Source organism: Anticarsia gemmatalis, chromosome 1, assembly GCF_050436995.1.
Source record: "Anticarsia gemmatalis isolate Benzon Research Colony breed Stoneville strain chromosome 1, ilAntGemm2 primary, whole genome shotgun sequence".
NCBI classification, from domain to species: Eukaryota; Metazoa; Arthropoda; class Insecta; order Lepidoptera; family Erebidae; genus Anticarsia; species Anticarsia gemmatalis.
Window position 1 is genome coordinate 7,242,638 of NC_134745.1, and position 15,323 is coordinate 7,257,960.

Consider the following 15,323-nt stretch of genomic DNA (forward strand, 5'->3'; position numbering starts at 1 on the left):
AAATGAGGTTTTCTTCATTTAGAAACTTTGTCTCTGATAAAGCTCTAGTCCACAGAGCTATAAAACTTCCGCTTTAACCGGTAGCGAGTGTAATAAAACGACCGTCTGTAAACGGTGTTAGAAGACAGTGAAGTAATAAATGATTTTTGTGAAGGTTAGATGGACAGATATACCCCAGAAAAACCTAATCTACTGTAAGAATTGTATGCTTTACATTTCAATGGCAACGTTTCTCTTAGATACGTTTGTAAAAATAAAGATTTACTACTTTTAAGTTATCGGCTTTTAAATACGAATTTTCGTCGTTTCATTGTAAAAAGATTAACCACGTAAAATGGTAGTTTGTATATCCTTTTTTTATCTGTAATATCGTGAATAAAACGCAAGCTAAGAAACCATTAGGCAAGTGAGGTTGTAGCGCAAACATTTACCAACGAGACAGTACATGTCATCGACTAAACAAGTTTAGCGGAGAGACGCCGCCACTAAGCACGTTCTAGAGTGTAGACACACATTACAGAACCGTTGTTACTTTGCGAACATTATACGTCTTTACACTTACACTTGAGATTAATATCAAACTAAGATAAAGGCATCAGATAGAGAAATCCGCTTGTATTTAATGTTGTGTCTATCCGGCGGTGTTTAGTTGTGAGGACGCTCAGGGAATGGAACAACTTTACCGTACTATCCAATGGTACCAAAAATAAGCCCAGTAAAATTAACTCTAGCAATCGTTTCTGTTGAAAAACATATGAACTATCGTTTTCAAACGGTATTTAGTTGTGAGGGAATTGAACATCTTTACCGTACTATCAATGGTACCAAAATTAAGCCCAGTAAAGTTAACTGTAGCAATCGTTTCTTTTAAAATTCACATGAACTATTTTTTTGAAATCTTTAAGTGCAGACTGTCGCAAATAATTTGCCACAGTTTTTATTTTCCAATCCATTTCACTTTGGCTTAATATCGACATCCTAGAACGGATTTTCTCACCTCGCAATATTCAGCCAACACTTCTTTGGGTCGTTTCCAAGATCTTGTTTTAGTAAATCTAAAACTTAAAATTCAAATAACCGGCCTACAATATGCACACTGCCATTCGAATTCGAAGGAATGTGATTTAATTCAGTGTAGTCTTGGAAAAGAGTGTATCTCATACACCTTTGCCTGTACCATCAGTTATAGCAGGCGAGATATTATGTATGTATGCCTGTATATATGAGAGTTATGGTCACAATCTGAGTAATATTTGTGCGATCCACAAATGATTGTTTCGGGTCTGGTTGTACTTTGTGTCCGTTGTTTGTATGTTTGTAAAAGTCCCCGCGATACAAGAGCAATTCTTAGTGCGGGAGTTGTAAAAAAAAAATAATAGCAAAGAAAAGTAAGAATTTCACAATCTTCTATTTACATGTAATTACAAAAAACTTAGGACTTTAGTTTGTCGTAACACTAAGGTGTGTTTAATAATAGTAGCTGAGAGTATATAATATATGTAGTGTGAAGCCGTGACACAAGTACAACATACTTATACGAGTTATATTACATGAGACACTAGGCAGGCTTCCGCGACTCGCGACACCGACCGGAAGAACAGATATGTACTGTTACGGTGAAGGTGCATGCAAACTTTACCTCTGATATATCACGGTTTGTATCATACAACATATTCGTATACATTTATATTAAAGTAGATAGTTCGCGTGTTAAAAAAGTAATTCTTTATTTTTACGGTTCATTATTTGTTAAATCAAACACATAAAAATGGATCCGGAGAGTAATTTTAATAGGTTCTTAACTCTATAAAGATCCTTAAGTTCGAAAATCGTATTTTCAGTGAACTATTCTAAAAATAGTTACACGATTTAATCTCCATCTGTGATTGTGTTGATTCCAAAGTTTAAGGTGCTTGCGTCATTCGAAACTTAGATAGTCTGTTTCGATACAAAGGTTTCCAAACATACTTGTTAGAATTCCAGGGAGAAAGTTTTCACATCAATGTTACATTATGCGCTGTTTTCGTTGAACTCTATTGTAAGTGCCCCATAAAACTTGTTTGTACAAACAAACATCTGAAACTATATTTTTATGTCGCGCAGTCGCCACTTTCGGCTCGTAAAAAGAATTAACTAATTTATCTTGATAGACAAGCATCTGATTTTATAATTAAACATACTATGTTATCGCATAAATGTGAATTCAAACTTATGTACAACAAAACACATGTTATCCTTTTAAAAATACATTTGAAATTGGTATGCTGTAGGTAGATATCTAATCAATATCTCTCACACTACTTTATTATCGTTTTATTTAATGTTATGGCAAAATTGTTGTCGTACCAACGGAATAGAAAAGTAATTTAAAAATGATAATATCGATGGAATATCGTGCAGGCTACGGCTGCATCTAGCGATAGGGATCGACACGCTATCGCGATGGGCAGTCTTGACTCGTCTCCGCACACTATATATCTAGCTTAGCTGTAACGAGTTCAACGATATTGATACATTTACCCTAGAATATGTGACAGCCTCTATACACTTCAACAGGTATTACATTTGAGCAAATGAAGCTGTTCTTACGTCAATTTCTATTTCACCGTATTTGTCTAGTTACTTCACTTTATGATTAGGTTGTATCTACTCTTTTAACTTTGAATCTCACTCAGTAAAGTGACTTCTTCAATACAAAACTACCCCAACAAACGCATCCTGAAAAGGCTGTTCACACAACTGTATTTTCAGGATGCGTTAAATTCATTGCGAACTCGCTCTCTCCTAGGTAGGTAAGTATTTGTACTGGAATGATATTTTTAGAGATTTTATATAAAGAATGCCCACTATCTCTCTCGCTGAGCAATTCTTGATCTCCAAGTTTCTTTATGTTTTTTTTTTCAACTCGAATTCTTGAAGCATAAACACTATTTTATTTCTTTTCTTGTAGATGAAACCTTTCTCGGATAGTCATGAGCAGGTATTAATTATTATCGCAGGTAGACGAGTGCATTATTTGTATGTAAGAAATTATTGTAAATAACTCGCACTAGAATCTTCTCCTTGTATGCTTTATTTCAATATAATGTTTTGTGAACAACGTACATTTTAGTCTGCCACTTGCTTCCTCATAATTCTTATTAATATTTATTATTGTGATCCTAGTCTTAATGTCAGGGTATCAACTGTGTTTTTACTATTTTTTGATATTTGAGGTTTTATTTTTCCAAGGCATTACTAATGAAATAGCACCTTCGTGGATTTCTCCTACTTTCTACACTTCAGGACTCGAATATGCACGAAATCATTTCAGGAATCCCCGATCTTGAGGAAGCATCAATTTTATATTACGGTTACGTAAACAGCACCCATTTGATATTAAGTAGTCATAGTTTTAAACATTATAAATATTAAGATTTATTTTTTAACTCATCACAAAATTATGCTAAGAACCACGCTCATAGCAGCTTAGGATCAATGGCCTGGCTATGCTTCACGCTACGTTATTAATGTTATAGGTACGTATATAAAATTTCTGCGTTTAGGTAGACTTGTTTAACAGCTCGAATCTGGTGAGTAAATATGTCTAAGTAAAGCCTGCCATAAAAATGTTTTGAATAGTACCTAATTTAGATCTCAAATCTAGTAAAATGCTTTTAGTAAAAGTAGTTTTGTTGATTACTTTCTAAATATTTTCCACCTTTCGTGTGTTCTTACTCCTTACAAAAATGCTATTTTTTTTCTACACTAGGTACCTGTCTTAGTTTCACGTGTACGCAGGTAGGACTGAAACCAAAATTCATATATTATGATAATTACTTTAGTGTTACATATAGGCAGCGCAATGGGAAGCTGGAACGGCGCTCGGCGCGCTCCGTGGTTTGACGGGACAGGTGCGCACGGCGAGGGCACGGGGCGGCGCGGACGCAGCGCGGCGTCGAGCCCTCGCTGGCACGCTTCGAGCTCTCGTCGAACGCACTCACGACTTTACCGACTCCGCCTATACCTCGCACGAACATAGGCAACGGATACTCGCACTCGCCGAAAGGATAGCTTATGAATTAGAAAGATTAGTCGCCGTCGCCGTGTCACTGGTAAGAAATTACCTCTCTTCGTGTTTATCAATCTATCTGTGAGCATTTTGGCAAGTTTCAATATTTTAGGAGGAGCAAGGTGCTAGTGGTAGTGCAACGGCATTAGAAAGTGCGTGTACCGGCGCGACGAGTGCGGCATCAGAGCTAGAGAGAGCCCTGGTGGCGGCGGCGCGCGACCAGGCGAGAGACCTAGCTCCGCTCGCCGACGAGGCGAAGCGACTCGCCTCCGACCTCGCATATATAGGTAAACAATGTTCGTGTCCTCTTTTTTATCCCTACTAACAATATAATCCTTGATCTGCTTGAAACTCTATGTAGAGTGCTCGATCTCTATGTAGTAGAAGCAGACCTGTGCTTTATGTTATGGAGTATATTTGACTTGCAGCTAGTTCCTGTGGTGAGAGAGAATCAGAGAGACTGCACAATATAGCCAGCCGGCTCCATGAACAATTAGATCACATTATAGAGGTAAGTGAAGGAATAATCTCAGGTTTAATTGGTAGAACGGGTACAGGTACTTACTTTTGTTTAAAATCTACAGGTTTGCAAATTACTCAGACATATAGCGATGTCCGAAACTCTGCAAGTAAGCGCAAAGTTTGCAGAAATAAACCTTAGGATATACGGTCCGCAAGTGGTGACGGCGGCGAGAACGTTGGCGGCGCATCCTGGCAGTGCGGCGGCGCGAGAGAACCTTGATGTGTTTGTAGACATGTGGGCGTGGCTTCTCGCCGACGCCGCCAGGCTCGCCAGAGAACTGCTCGACCTCACAGACGACAGACCCGACAAGCAGCAATACAGTAGTTTACCGAGGCCCGGAGTAAGTGATTCTACTACGTTGCATATTCATTTTATAAGTTTTCTGACTGCATTCATAATAATATTTTTATAGAAACATGGCACGACAAGCAAACCTCTTAAAGCAGTGAGACTGGATTCCGACGAACAAGCGAAGATCGCGAAATCTGGACTCGAAATGAAAATGATGTCCTCCGAAATGGACGCCGAGACTGAAAAATGGCAGGGAGCAGCTGCCGACGAAAACAACGATATTGTGAAGAGGTAAGTTCATCACAAATATTACATTAATAATAATAAAGGTTTGTTTATCATAAATAAACGTCTGACATCGTATTCCTTTGTTTGTTTGCAATTTTCAGGGCAAAAAATATGTCTTCCATGGCCTTCGCTATGTACCAATTCACAAAAGGTGAGGGCCGGCTAAACACTACTCAAGACCTCTTCACACAAGCTGAATATTTTGCTGAAGAAGCCAATAGACTGTATAAAATTGTTCGACAATTTTCTTATCAGGTAAACCCACCCCTGTATAATTTTATGTTTACTAAATTCGTGAATATGTCTTATCATCTGACAATATTATATGTTTGCAGGTACCCGCGGGAGCGACAAAGAAGGAACTTCTAGAACACTTAGATAAGGTACCGACGTACGTGCAACAACTACAGTTCACAGTCAAGGAGCCCACGGTTGGGCGTGCAGCCACCTTCAGCAAAGTAGACAACGTCATACAAGAGACCAAACATCTCATGAACGTTATTAGTAAGGTCGTCACAACATGTTTCGACTGCGCCAACAAGGTGACCACTCATTCCATCATGTTATTTCTCTATATGATTATATTTTTCAATTTCCTTTTCGAGCAACACTTCGCACTTTGTGACAGTTTAGTAATTTTTTTAGGAAATATAAAGATTTTAGTGCATTGGAACGTAAATGTTCCTTAGGTACCTTTGCCGTGGGAGGCCCGTGTGGGAGTGGTTAAAAGGCACCAGAGTGTTGCACCTGTTAAGTACTTTAAAGATTCTATTTCATTCGTGATTGTTAGCGTTTCGGGAAAACGGTGAAGCAGTGTGATTACAAAACACGAGATTTATTCTTGATTATAATTTAAAAGATACCCACGTAGGTACATCTTGCCACTAACAAACTAATAATAAATATCAAGAATAAATCTTATTAGTAATTAGATATAGTTTTATAGGTACATATAGACATAGAACAGTTAAATAAGAAGACTCCCACGTTTTTTTACTGTTTGTGGTATTTATTTATTTTTATATGTTTTTTCCTTCTTCCACGCGCCGGGTGGTTCGGTCAATGCAGGGTCTTATACCGCTGGACAAAGCGATAAACAAATCCTCAGCGAATACAAGGGACGACTCGGTCTGTCTCTTCTTGCACCCTCATATATATGTCATCTCCATATTCACAGTATCTATATGTGTACCTCTGTGTATGTAGTTTATCTGAGCATGTTCAGTATAATCATGCCCATGCCAAAATATAAACGAATATTACCGACACTCATAAATATTTATGCTAATAACTCTATCTCGATATTACCCGAATATGTTATTGGCTAAACCCTGCGCTAAATTCTGGCTACAGACATACACTCACAAGTATTTTATGTTATAAACGTTAATGCGTATATATTTATTGTACTTACATCCTTGACCTTGGTTTATTACATTTGGCTCCCGCTTTTCTCGTTTCATTTACATTTTGGTTTAACAGTTATTTTATTACTTTTATATTTTCAGTATTCCCTATGTATGCCTGAGAGAGTTCCTATGCATTGGAAGCCAAATTTACAAAAAGCATCCACGTATAAGAGTGAAAATAGTGTACTGAATGGTTGAAGTAGGTATTTATGTGGATTCAGAATTGTGGTTTTTCTCTAACATCAGTTTGTATCCAATGCAATTTACTAACAAACTGACCGATTACTAATTTTATATAATTATCGTGGATTTAGTGTAGCATTGTTTGGTGTAACCCATAGCTATGTTAATGTTGTTGGTGTGATGTTGCAATGATAAATTATACTTAGATTAGAATCTGTGTGGTATTTAACTATTCATTTTAAAGTTTATAAACTTGATATAAACTTTAAGTGAGGTTGTTTTTTCTCTTTGAGTAAGTTTTGCTACAGTTTATGTAACAATTTCAGTCAGTGAAACCAAAGAACCGTCATGTGTCAACTGTATTAATAATATTGTTTAACAATCTTAACTCACAATACCCAATGTTATATCGCGAGCATGGTGTTCCTTGTCGTTTTAAGAACTATGTATTATAGACATGCGTGGAGTTGAAATTTAACCACAAAACCATTATTTATATACTTCCGTTGGACAAACAAATTCAAGGTTAACTGAAAATAAAGCCAGTAGACTCCGAGCCAAGACAAAGGGAACTTTTTTGCAAGAAAATTTCCTTTTTCTTGACTCTGCACTTCACCCAAGCACCTATTTTTTTTTGTACTAACTCGTATAATGTGTGATACAGTACAACCTGGACTTCACGGGTCTGAGTGCGGGAGGTGCTGGCGCAGGCGGCGGTCGAGGGACTTCGAGGGACGAGGAGTCGGGAGCCGGCGGAGGAGTCGACGCAAAGCCGGGGGGGAGTAGCTCCGACACGGCCATGTGACAGTACGGCATGGGCCGGCGCGGCAAGGGCGACGCGCGCCGGACCAGGGTCAGCTTCCTCTTGTTTTAAAGACAAACGTCTTGAAACAACTCGTCGCCTGAAGCCGGAAGAACTGACACTGAGCTGAGTCGCACATAAAGCTGGACACAAATGCCCCTCAATATTATTGAATGGATTGATGACACCTAAGTAATCAGGTAGATATTTCAGAAGACTAAGTAATATCTTTTTTTTTGTTGAATACTTATTCACATAATTTTATTGGATTTGAAGACGAAGGATACCGGATGTTTTAACAAAATAGGAACAATGGATGAGGTAAGACGAGGCGTATAAACACAACGAACGGCATTTTGTACAGCTTTATGTGTTTCCAGTTTGGTGTCGGTACTGGGGATCACACGCAATAGTGTCTACTGTGAACAAGATGCCTAAACGAACACTTGCAGATGTTAGTGCGTGTGATACTCGAAATCCGGCAACCCGTGCTGACAAAATGATTATAACTTGCATGAACATTGCAGTTATTGAATCTTTTGCAGCATTTTAAGTAGTATTAAGATGGACAGTACGATATACAAAGTAAGTTTCTGCAGAGCACTTGCGACACACAAAGCGTCTTCTCAACTCAACTCTCTTAGTGTTTTTACTCTTAATGCTAGATCGCAAGCGTGCGGACGCTACGCCTTTGGCTGTGGATCTAAGTAAACTTAAAGTAATAATTATTATGTAATGTACTCATTTGTTACTATTACCTGCGCCTTCAATGTTAACACCACGGTATTTAACATACTTTTCTCGAACTAGTCATTTTTGTGCTAAACTTATTAATAGAGTAGTAAAGGCGTTTATGCAGACACTTGTTCAGTCATGTAACGAATAATGCCTCGAATAGAACAATTTGTGATCAATAATTAAGAAAAGAGTGAAATCGTACAATAAATATAATACTTGTTACACTTTCATAATGTTACACATTGTTACAATTAATACGTAAACAACACAGAGAAGCCTATTTTTTTTAAGTTTCCCTTCTTAAGCCTGTTACAATAAGTACTTCAAACCCTATGAACTATCTGTTATATAACTACTTAACTGTCCTTTACTATTGTTTACACCTAAGCTGCCTACTTCTCTCTGCACACTTCTGCACTCTCCGTGGTCCTGTTGCACTTTGTTTTGCGTTTTGCACGTTTGCTTCCTCACTTTCATTTGGCATCGATGGCGACCCTTTATGTTCAATACATGGCTATTTATACCACATTATACTTCAAACGACACAGTGTTAATCTTGCATTCGATGTTATCGCATTATTAGTCGTTTCTCTTTCAACGAGTTCGTGTACATACATACATATACATTAGAATACGGTCATGTTGACATTTATCTACGCAAGCTGCGCGTGCGGCGAGTATACTCGTACATTGCATGATTGTGAAACGGAACAAATAGATGTGTGTTGCATGTGTGTAACGTGATTCAAGTAATGGATGTCGTACGTCATCTTTCCGACGGGAGGATGTTTAATGTTAAGATGAGGGAAATTGACTCTGGTGGTCGCTCCTGCGACTCCCGGTCGCCCAACGCGCGGTGTTATATAGACCAAGCAGAGGCATCGCCGCCGCCGGCGCGGCGTAGAATGCAGGCGCTCGTCCCGACTCATGCATGCTGCAACTTGACTGCTGACTTGACTGCTGGTTGTGTGTAGCGTTTCGCCCGGCATGTCGCTACAGCGCTGATCAACTTCACCTTATCGTGTTACAGCAATAATGAACATATCAAAGTTTGTAGGTGTTAGTAACAACTGCCTGCAGGCGAACGACGAAGTCGTTATTTAGTGTTTAAGAGCTTTATAATTAACAAAGTAATCAGCGTGCCTCGCTCCACGGTCGGTCGAATTATGTAGCATATTCTGATTCAGACAAGAATAATGAAAGGAAGGTCCACATGCACCGGTGGGTTGACTAACTACACGTTCTCGCTGAAAAAGTAACGTCGTTCGTTGTATAGGAACGGACATAATGTACACGTCTGGCACCTGTGGACTGTGTGGTAAGATTGTATACAATATTTAAGCTGCACCTGTGCACCAGCTGGTCGGCAAGGCCCTCGGTCACCTAACCAAAATAGACACAGTATTACGTAAGTACTTGGTAAGGCACCGAGCACAGCGTATTTGATGTCTCACTATAAGCCAGTAGTGTATCGCTTCGCCACCGCTACGACAGTGTCACTGTGTAATGTATCGCCGACCAACAACGGCGCCTGTGTTCTGTGCTCGTGCTACACTAACTCCGGTCTATATAACACTTCGCTTGTTTCATTCATACTTTTAGCATTTACTCTTCTACTTACTACGTGAACGATGTTGGCTTTTGAACTCTAGTTATAACGAAATTGTTATTTAATACATTACTGACTACTTTAACTAATCTTTAACCTTGTTTATTGCCTTCTTAGTTACTTTAGTATTGTATTAATCTAGATTACTAATAATTATGTCTAAGTCAGTTTCAATTGTAATACGAAATGATTAGATTAGTTACCACAATATTATGACTAATGTAAAGAGCTTGATAAAGCTTTATAATGAAGAGTTGTGAATCGAACTTGTGGCCACGTAACGTTAGATCAAAGATTAGCGTAAATTGCTTTGACTGTTAATAACAATTAAGTTTATTAAGGTTTTTCACTAATTTTAGTGGAGTGACATGTTAATCGATTCATGGGCTACACCGAAGCATTACTTTCATAATATACAAATAAGAAAATCTCGGTTGCAAATGCCCTAACCTTGGCGATTAGGGTATTAAAATTATAATAAAAGCTAATGTGAAATCAATGCTACTTGCATCAGCACATAAAAAATAATTTGTATATTTATTAATGAATTGTGCCAAAACAATTCTTGTTAAATCGTTATTTGGGATACATTAGCTGATGATAGACAGACTAATTTGTATAAAGAGAGTAGAGCCCATCGGAATAGGTTGTCATCGTGAACGCGTTAGCATGTGATGTGAAACGAGCCCCTCTGTACAATGAGCAGATTGAACAGATTGAACAGTCAGTGCTTACATCAAAGGTCATTTCATGGTATAAGGATAACGAATACATGGTATAATTTATGAATCACTTAGGATCATCGGAGTACATACGTATATTGTAGGTCGTGAATACAATAGCTGTGCCATTGTGCCTCCTCGCGTAGTGTATGAGTCTATAGCGTACCTACTGATAGCAAAGCGTTAGCTAGCAAATTCCACGCGATATGTTTAATTTATTCAATAATTGTGAAGTACACAATAATTTACTTCCATCGCATTAACGATATCATAATTGATCGGTTAGTGTATAAGTAGTGTTTAGCGATACAGTGATTTGTGATATTACAAGATACTTATCGAGATTTAGTACAACGTCCTTTAATTTCAACGTTTTTATAGTAATTAACTTTAGAATGACACGAAAGAACACCAAAATAGTTACCACTAATACTAAAATATATGTACGTATAGTTAAGATATAATATAGACAAGGTATATAGTTCGAAAATTCGACCGAGGGAAACGTAGAACGCGATTCTTCTAATTTTAATTAGATATAGTAGGTTACATCAGCTGAACATATTTTATAGAAACGCCTAAAATTTATAAATATGCGAATCATCATAAACGGAATATTCGCTTCGGAGCGTATTAGATATTTAACAAATTTAAAGTGAACCAATGGCCTGTAAGCGATACATGAGCTACCTCGATCGGTGAACATTCTATTAGGCGCTACCTACGATCTGATTCGGTAAGGCAACCCCGGGGCACGAGTGTGACCGTCTCGCTCGGCTCAGAGTATCGGCCAGATCGGAACATATTGTATGTAACGGCTTTAAGTCAAGAGAACCATTTAGTATAGGAAACTTGTTAAGATACTTCTTTGCACTTCAATATCGGTACTTCTTAAAAAGGCTCTAAATTTTTCAAATTATTGACCTAATAAAAAGTGAGCTTCCAATAGTAATCGCATGTAGAAGATTTCTTAATATCACGCGTAATTTGTCTAAGAATACAAAAAAATAACAATAAATATAACAGAGTTTATTGACACGTTGCTAGTGAAGATACAAACAAAAGAGGTGCAAAGTACCTAATTAAAATATCTACATAATTATATTTTCTATTATTCTCTTACATGTAATGTATAAATTGATTGTAACCCTGAAGGAGTAAAACCCCGATAAATGAATAGGTAATGTAAATAAATTAATTTTGATAGAATTTAATTCAGTGAAGATGTATAAGTTAAAAGTCACGTATCGTCGAATATTTTAAATCAATTGAATGTTACTTTATGTGTATAAAGATTGTATTGTCGATAAACTGTTGTGATTGTTATAATATATTTGAAGTTGCATTTTCATTATTATAAGTAGAAGTATATTTTCCATAGTGCTGCCAAAGATATTTAATAATATATCTAGATGTAGTAATGTTGTTTACATAACAGAATATTTTGAGGTTGTTCGTGAATTTATGGATTGTATTTTGATGTGGTCGACGAATGTAATAACACTGTGTACGTGATCTATTACATCACCAAATAAAAGGAATTCATACAAGGAATATGTGAGTTTTATTACTACTACTACTTAATCCCCATCCACACACTGCTAACCCGTGATAGTTAATAGACTAGCCTATACCTACAAATTTACTGAACCTTGGTAAAATGTGATCAAAATAACTTAAACTTGAGGTGTACAGAGAGCGATTTCCTACCCATATAGAGCTAACTGTCGAGTAGGCAGCTAGTAAGAGACAGGCAATAATGATCAGCGCCCATAACGTATTTTGAAAGAACTTTTTTCGCAAATACTTTAAATATGTAATGTTCAAAACGTAAGTAATGCAATGGCATCGAGGGTAGAAAATCGCGCTACTGGTTGAAAGTCAAAATGAAACCATGAAGTCCTATATATTACGTATTTATTTATATTTTATTCAAAGGTACAATATATTACATCGTCCGAACTTCCTTCCTCTCCCAACACATCACAAGTCCATCGTAATGACTAAGCAAATGATCTGTATGGTAAAGTGGGCCGAGACCCTACACAAAATACAAAATTAAGCATAATCTTAACACCTAAAGTACTAAATTTAACTCGGAAGTCAATACTGTAGTGGAGGAAATAATATAAATTTAATTAAACATGGCAGGCTGATTAAATAAGATTATGCATGTCTCATAAATTACTTGCCATTTAGTAACATTACCTGACAATATATATTTTGCTCATACGATCGTAATGACTAAACGAAATATTTACATAACCTAATGTAAGTTCGATAAGCGATATATTGTTGAATATAAGTCTTACGAAGATATTAAAACAACAGTAACTTTATAGCGTGTAATAGAAGTTGATCAAATAATTATATGCATGTACGACAACATAATGATATAGAATTTGAATATAATACTAGACTGCTCCGTGCTTTCGTCGCTCCGTCAATATCAATGTTGGTGAGAGATCCTTACAACATTCCCTTATACGTTAGGTATTATAAAGAAACGCTAACAACTAGCTAGAGCTAGATTCTATTTCACAACTGAACTATGAGCATATTTTAATATCACTAAGCACAATATAACTTTGTATAGTCATAACAAACGCCGTGCGAATCAAACCTCCGACAGGTATACGAATGCTCGAATGCACCGATTAAGCCGAAATCGTATTACATTTTGTAATGATATACAAGTAAAAAATATTTCTTATCTAATTCACTTTAAAATTTAGAATGGTGTATTACCTAATGCGATCTTTCGAATAGCTACAGTACTCTCTCTCTACTTATAAATATAACAGAAAAAATAAAAGCGGTAAACATGTATCTCAAACATTATCTTGTAAGTTTATTATGCTATATTTATCAGTAAAGACTTTAGTGCCTATGTTTTATATCTCCCAGATTTTGAGCTGAATCTATCACGTTCCTGCATTAGTTGTCTATCTAGTGTTCGTCAACATATTATAATTACATAAATACAATGAATCGTTAGACTTTCGTCTTCAATTTAAAGCATACCATTATTATAAGCTATTTGGCATCTTTATGGACGTAAATGTCTAGTCATAAGCTGTAATATTGTTTGTGCTTTACCCGCTGCTGACAGCAAAAACTGTTTTGAAGATATCAAATAATAAATAATCATATAAAATATGTTTTACAAAATGCTTTGGAAACACAAGAAGTATAAAATTAGGCCTCACTTATTATAATAAATGCTCTGTCATGGAAAATATCTTATAAATAAAATACATACAAAAGTAATCTCATAAAATGTCGTGATAAATTTAGTATCAAGTTCCTCGACGCGTGTCAGTTACAATGTTATACGTTCTGTAGTCTTCATTACTCGTTGTTTCATTATGCTACGTTCATACAACTATAGTTACTAATTAGTAAGTGCGCCGTGTGTGGACTATGGTCCTTATTATATTACTATTCCAGTTGCAACACTCTTAAAAGACCAATCTGGAAATGACGTAAAAAATCTCAATATGTGACGTAAAATTACAAGGTTTATAGTAAAGTACAATATTTTTGGCATACATCAAACAATTTTACGTGAATCTGCTACGTCCAGCGACATACATCCTTTTACTTATTTTATCTATTTATGGAATGATTTTATCAAACTACTATAGTTAAAACTGTTTTACGATATTTTTTATATATCCATGTGAAAGTTCATGTAAACAAAATGACGCGATGCCGTACGCAAACATAGTAATTTTCTACAAAGTCATGAGCACAGAGGAGCGTCATTTTAGATCAAACGAACTATACACGTAAAAGGGGCTATGTACTGTCCATATCAGAGATGCTAATAAAACTTTCACCAAAAGAGTGATTTAGTTACAGAGAAAATTCAGTATACAAAAAGTATAAGTATGAAGTACAGTAATTAGTGAAACAACCACTTAACGTGAACACACATTGCTGGACAGAAGACAAAAAGCAATTTCCACTTGACGAATACTAATGTGTGCGACAGTACTGGTATCCATCACAACACCGAAAATGGCACTATATAACCCAGAGTTAGGTTGACAAATAAAAACTTAAGAATTCTCGCTAGCCATAAGTCATTGCCAGTTACAATTAAAACATACATTATGCACATAAACCATGTTTCTCAATCAATTTAGATCACGATATGTACAGTCCCAATAAACTAATCGCTTGTCAATGCTAGTAATCCATAGAATTTAAGTATCTATTTTACAAGGTGAGTAAAGTTAAAATACGTAATGTATTATGTTCGAAAAGTCACAATAACATAAACTAAGTAATTTCACCGAGTATATTGTGTTATCAAATAGGTGATCCGCAGTGATCTTGCGATCGAAATCTCATACACATGCACTAAAAATCATCGATCGAAAGCTAAAAGATAATTCGGTACTGGCGAATTTAATCGCCTTGTATTTTTTAATATTTCGAAAATTTTAAAGTTTTAAACGCGATAGGAGGAATGAACCGTATTATTTTGTACTCGGGTCTACTTTCTGTCGATGTCAAAATTTTGTTGACAATTGACCGATCGACAGACTACCGACCATCGATCGATGATGTCGGCGGCGCGCTGCGGCGAGGTTAGTCACGTGTGAGTAACGGTGGGTGCGAGGCCGACGAGACCGTTGCTGAGATTAGAACAAACCTTTCTTTTTCTTGTCCTTCTTATCCTTGCCATCGACAGTCCTG

At 36.7% G+C, this 15,323-nt stretch overlaps 2 protein-coding genes across 12 annotated transcripts in view; one reads left to right on the forward strand and one right to left on the reverse strand.

Annotated features, from left to right (window-relative positions):
- The window catches only part of alpha-Catr (alpha-catenin related), a 72,484-nt gene extending 60,318 nt beyond the window's left edge, over window positions 1-12,166 (forward strand). For 2 of the 7 annotated variants that reach the window (XM_076115604.1, XM_076115551.1), the window contains exons 6-15: window positions 2,951-2,980; window positions 3,837-4,094; window positions 4,164-4,347; window positions 4,480-4,562; window positions 4,636-4,914; window positions 4,987-5,156; window positions 5,255-5,408; window positions 5,489-5,695; window positions 6,222-6,281; window positions 7,410-12,166. In XM_076115604.1, the coding sequence (XP_075971719.1) occupies window positions 2,951-2,980; window positions 3,837-4,094; window positions 4,164-4,347; window positions 4,480-4,562; window positions 4,636-4,914; window positions 4,987-5,156; window positions 5,255-5,408; window positions 5,489-5,695; window positions 6,222-6,281; window positions 7,410-7,550 (1,566 nt within the window). In that variant the 3' untranslated portion in view covers window positions 7,551-12,166. Of the gene's footprint in view, window positions 1-2,950; window positions 2,981-3,836; window positions 4,095-4,163; window positions 4,348-4,479; window positions 4,563-4,635; window positions 4,915-4,986; window positions 5,157-5,254; window positions 5,409-5,488; window positions 5,696-6,221; window positions 6,282-6,661; window positions 6,762-7,409 lie in introns of all 7 variants that reach the window. The other 5 variants (XM_076115594.1, XM_076115560.1, XM_076115576.1 and 2 more) reach the window with 5 other exon arrangements.
- A 350-nt stretch (window positions 12,167-12,516) lies between these two features.
- pnut (septin 7-like protein pnut) overlaps window positions 12,517-15,323 on the reverse strand; it is a 28,835-nt gene continuing 26,028 nt past the window's right edge. For 4 of the 5 annotated variants that reach the window (XM_076115648.1, XM_076115615.1, XM_076115623.1 and 1 more), the window contains 2 exons: window positions 15,280-15,320; window positions 12,517-14,090 (listed from right to left, as the gene is read on the reverse strand). In XM_076115648.1, coding sequence (XP_075971763.1) covers window positions 14,050-14,090; window positions 15,280-15,320 — 82 coding nt within the window. In that variant the 3' untranslated portion in view covers window positions 12,517-14,049. Of the gene's footprint in view, window positions 15,321-15,323 lie in introns of all 5 variants that reach the window. The other variant, XM_076115632.1, reaches the window with a different exon arrangement.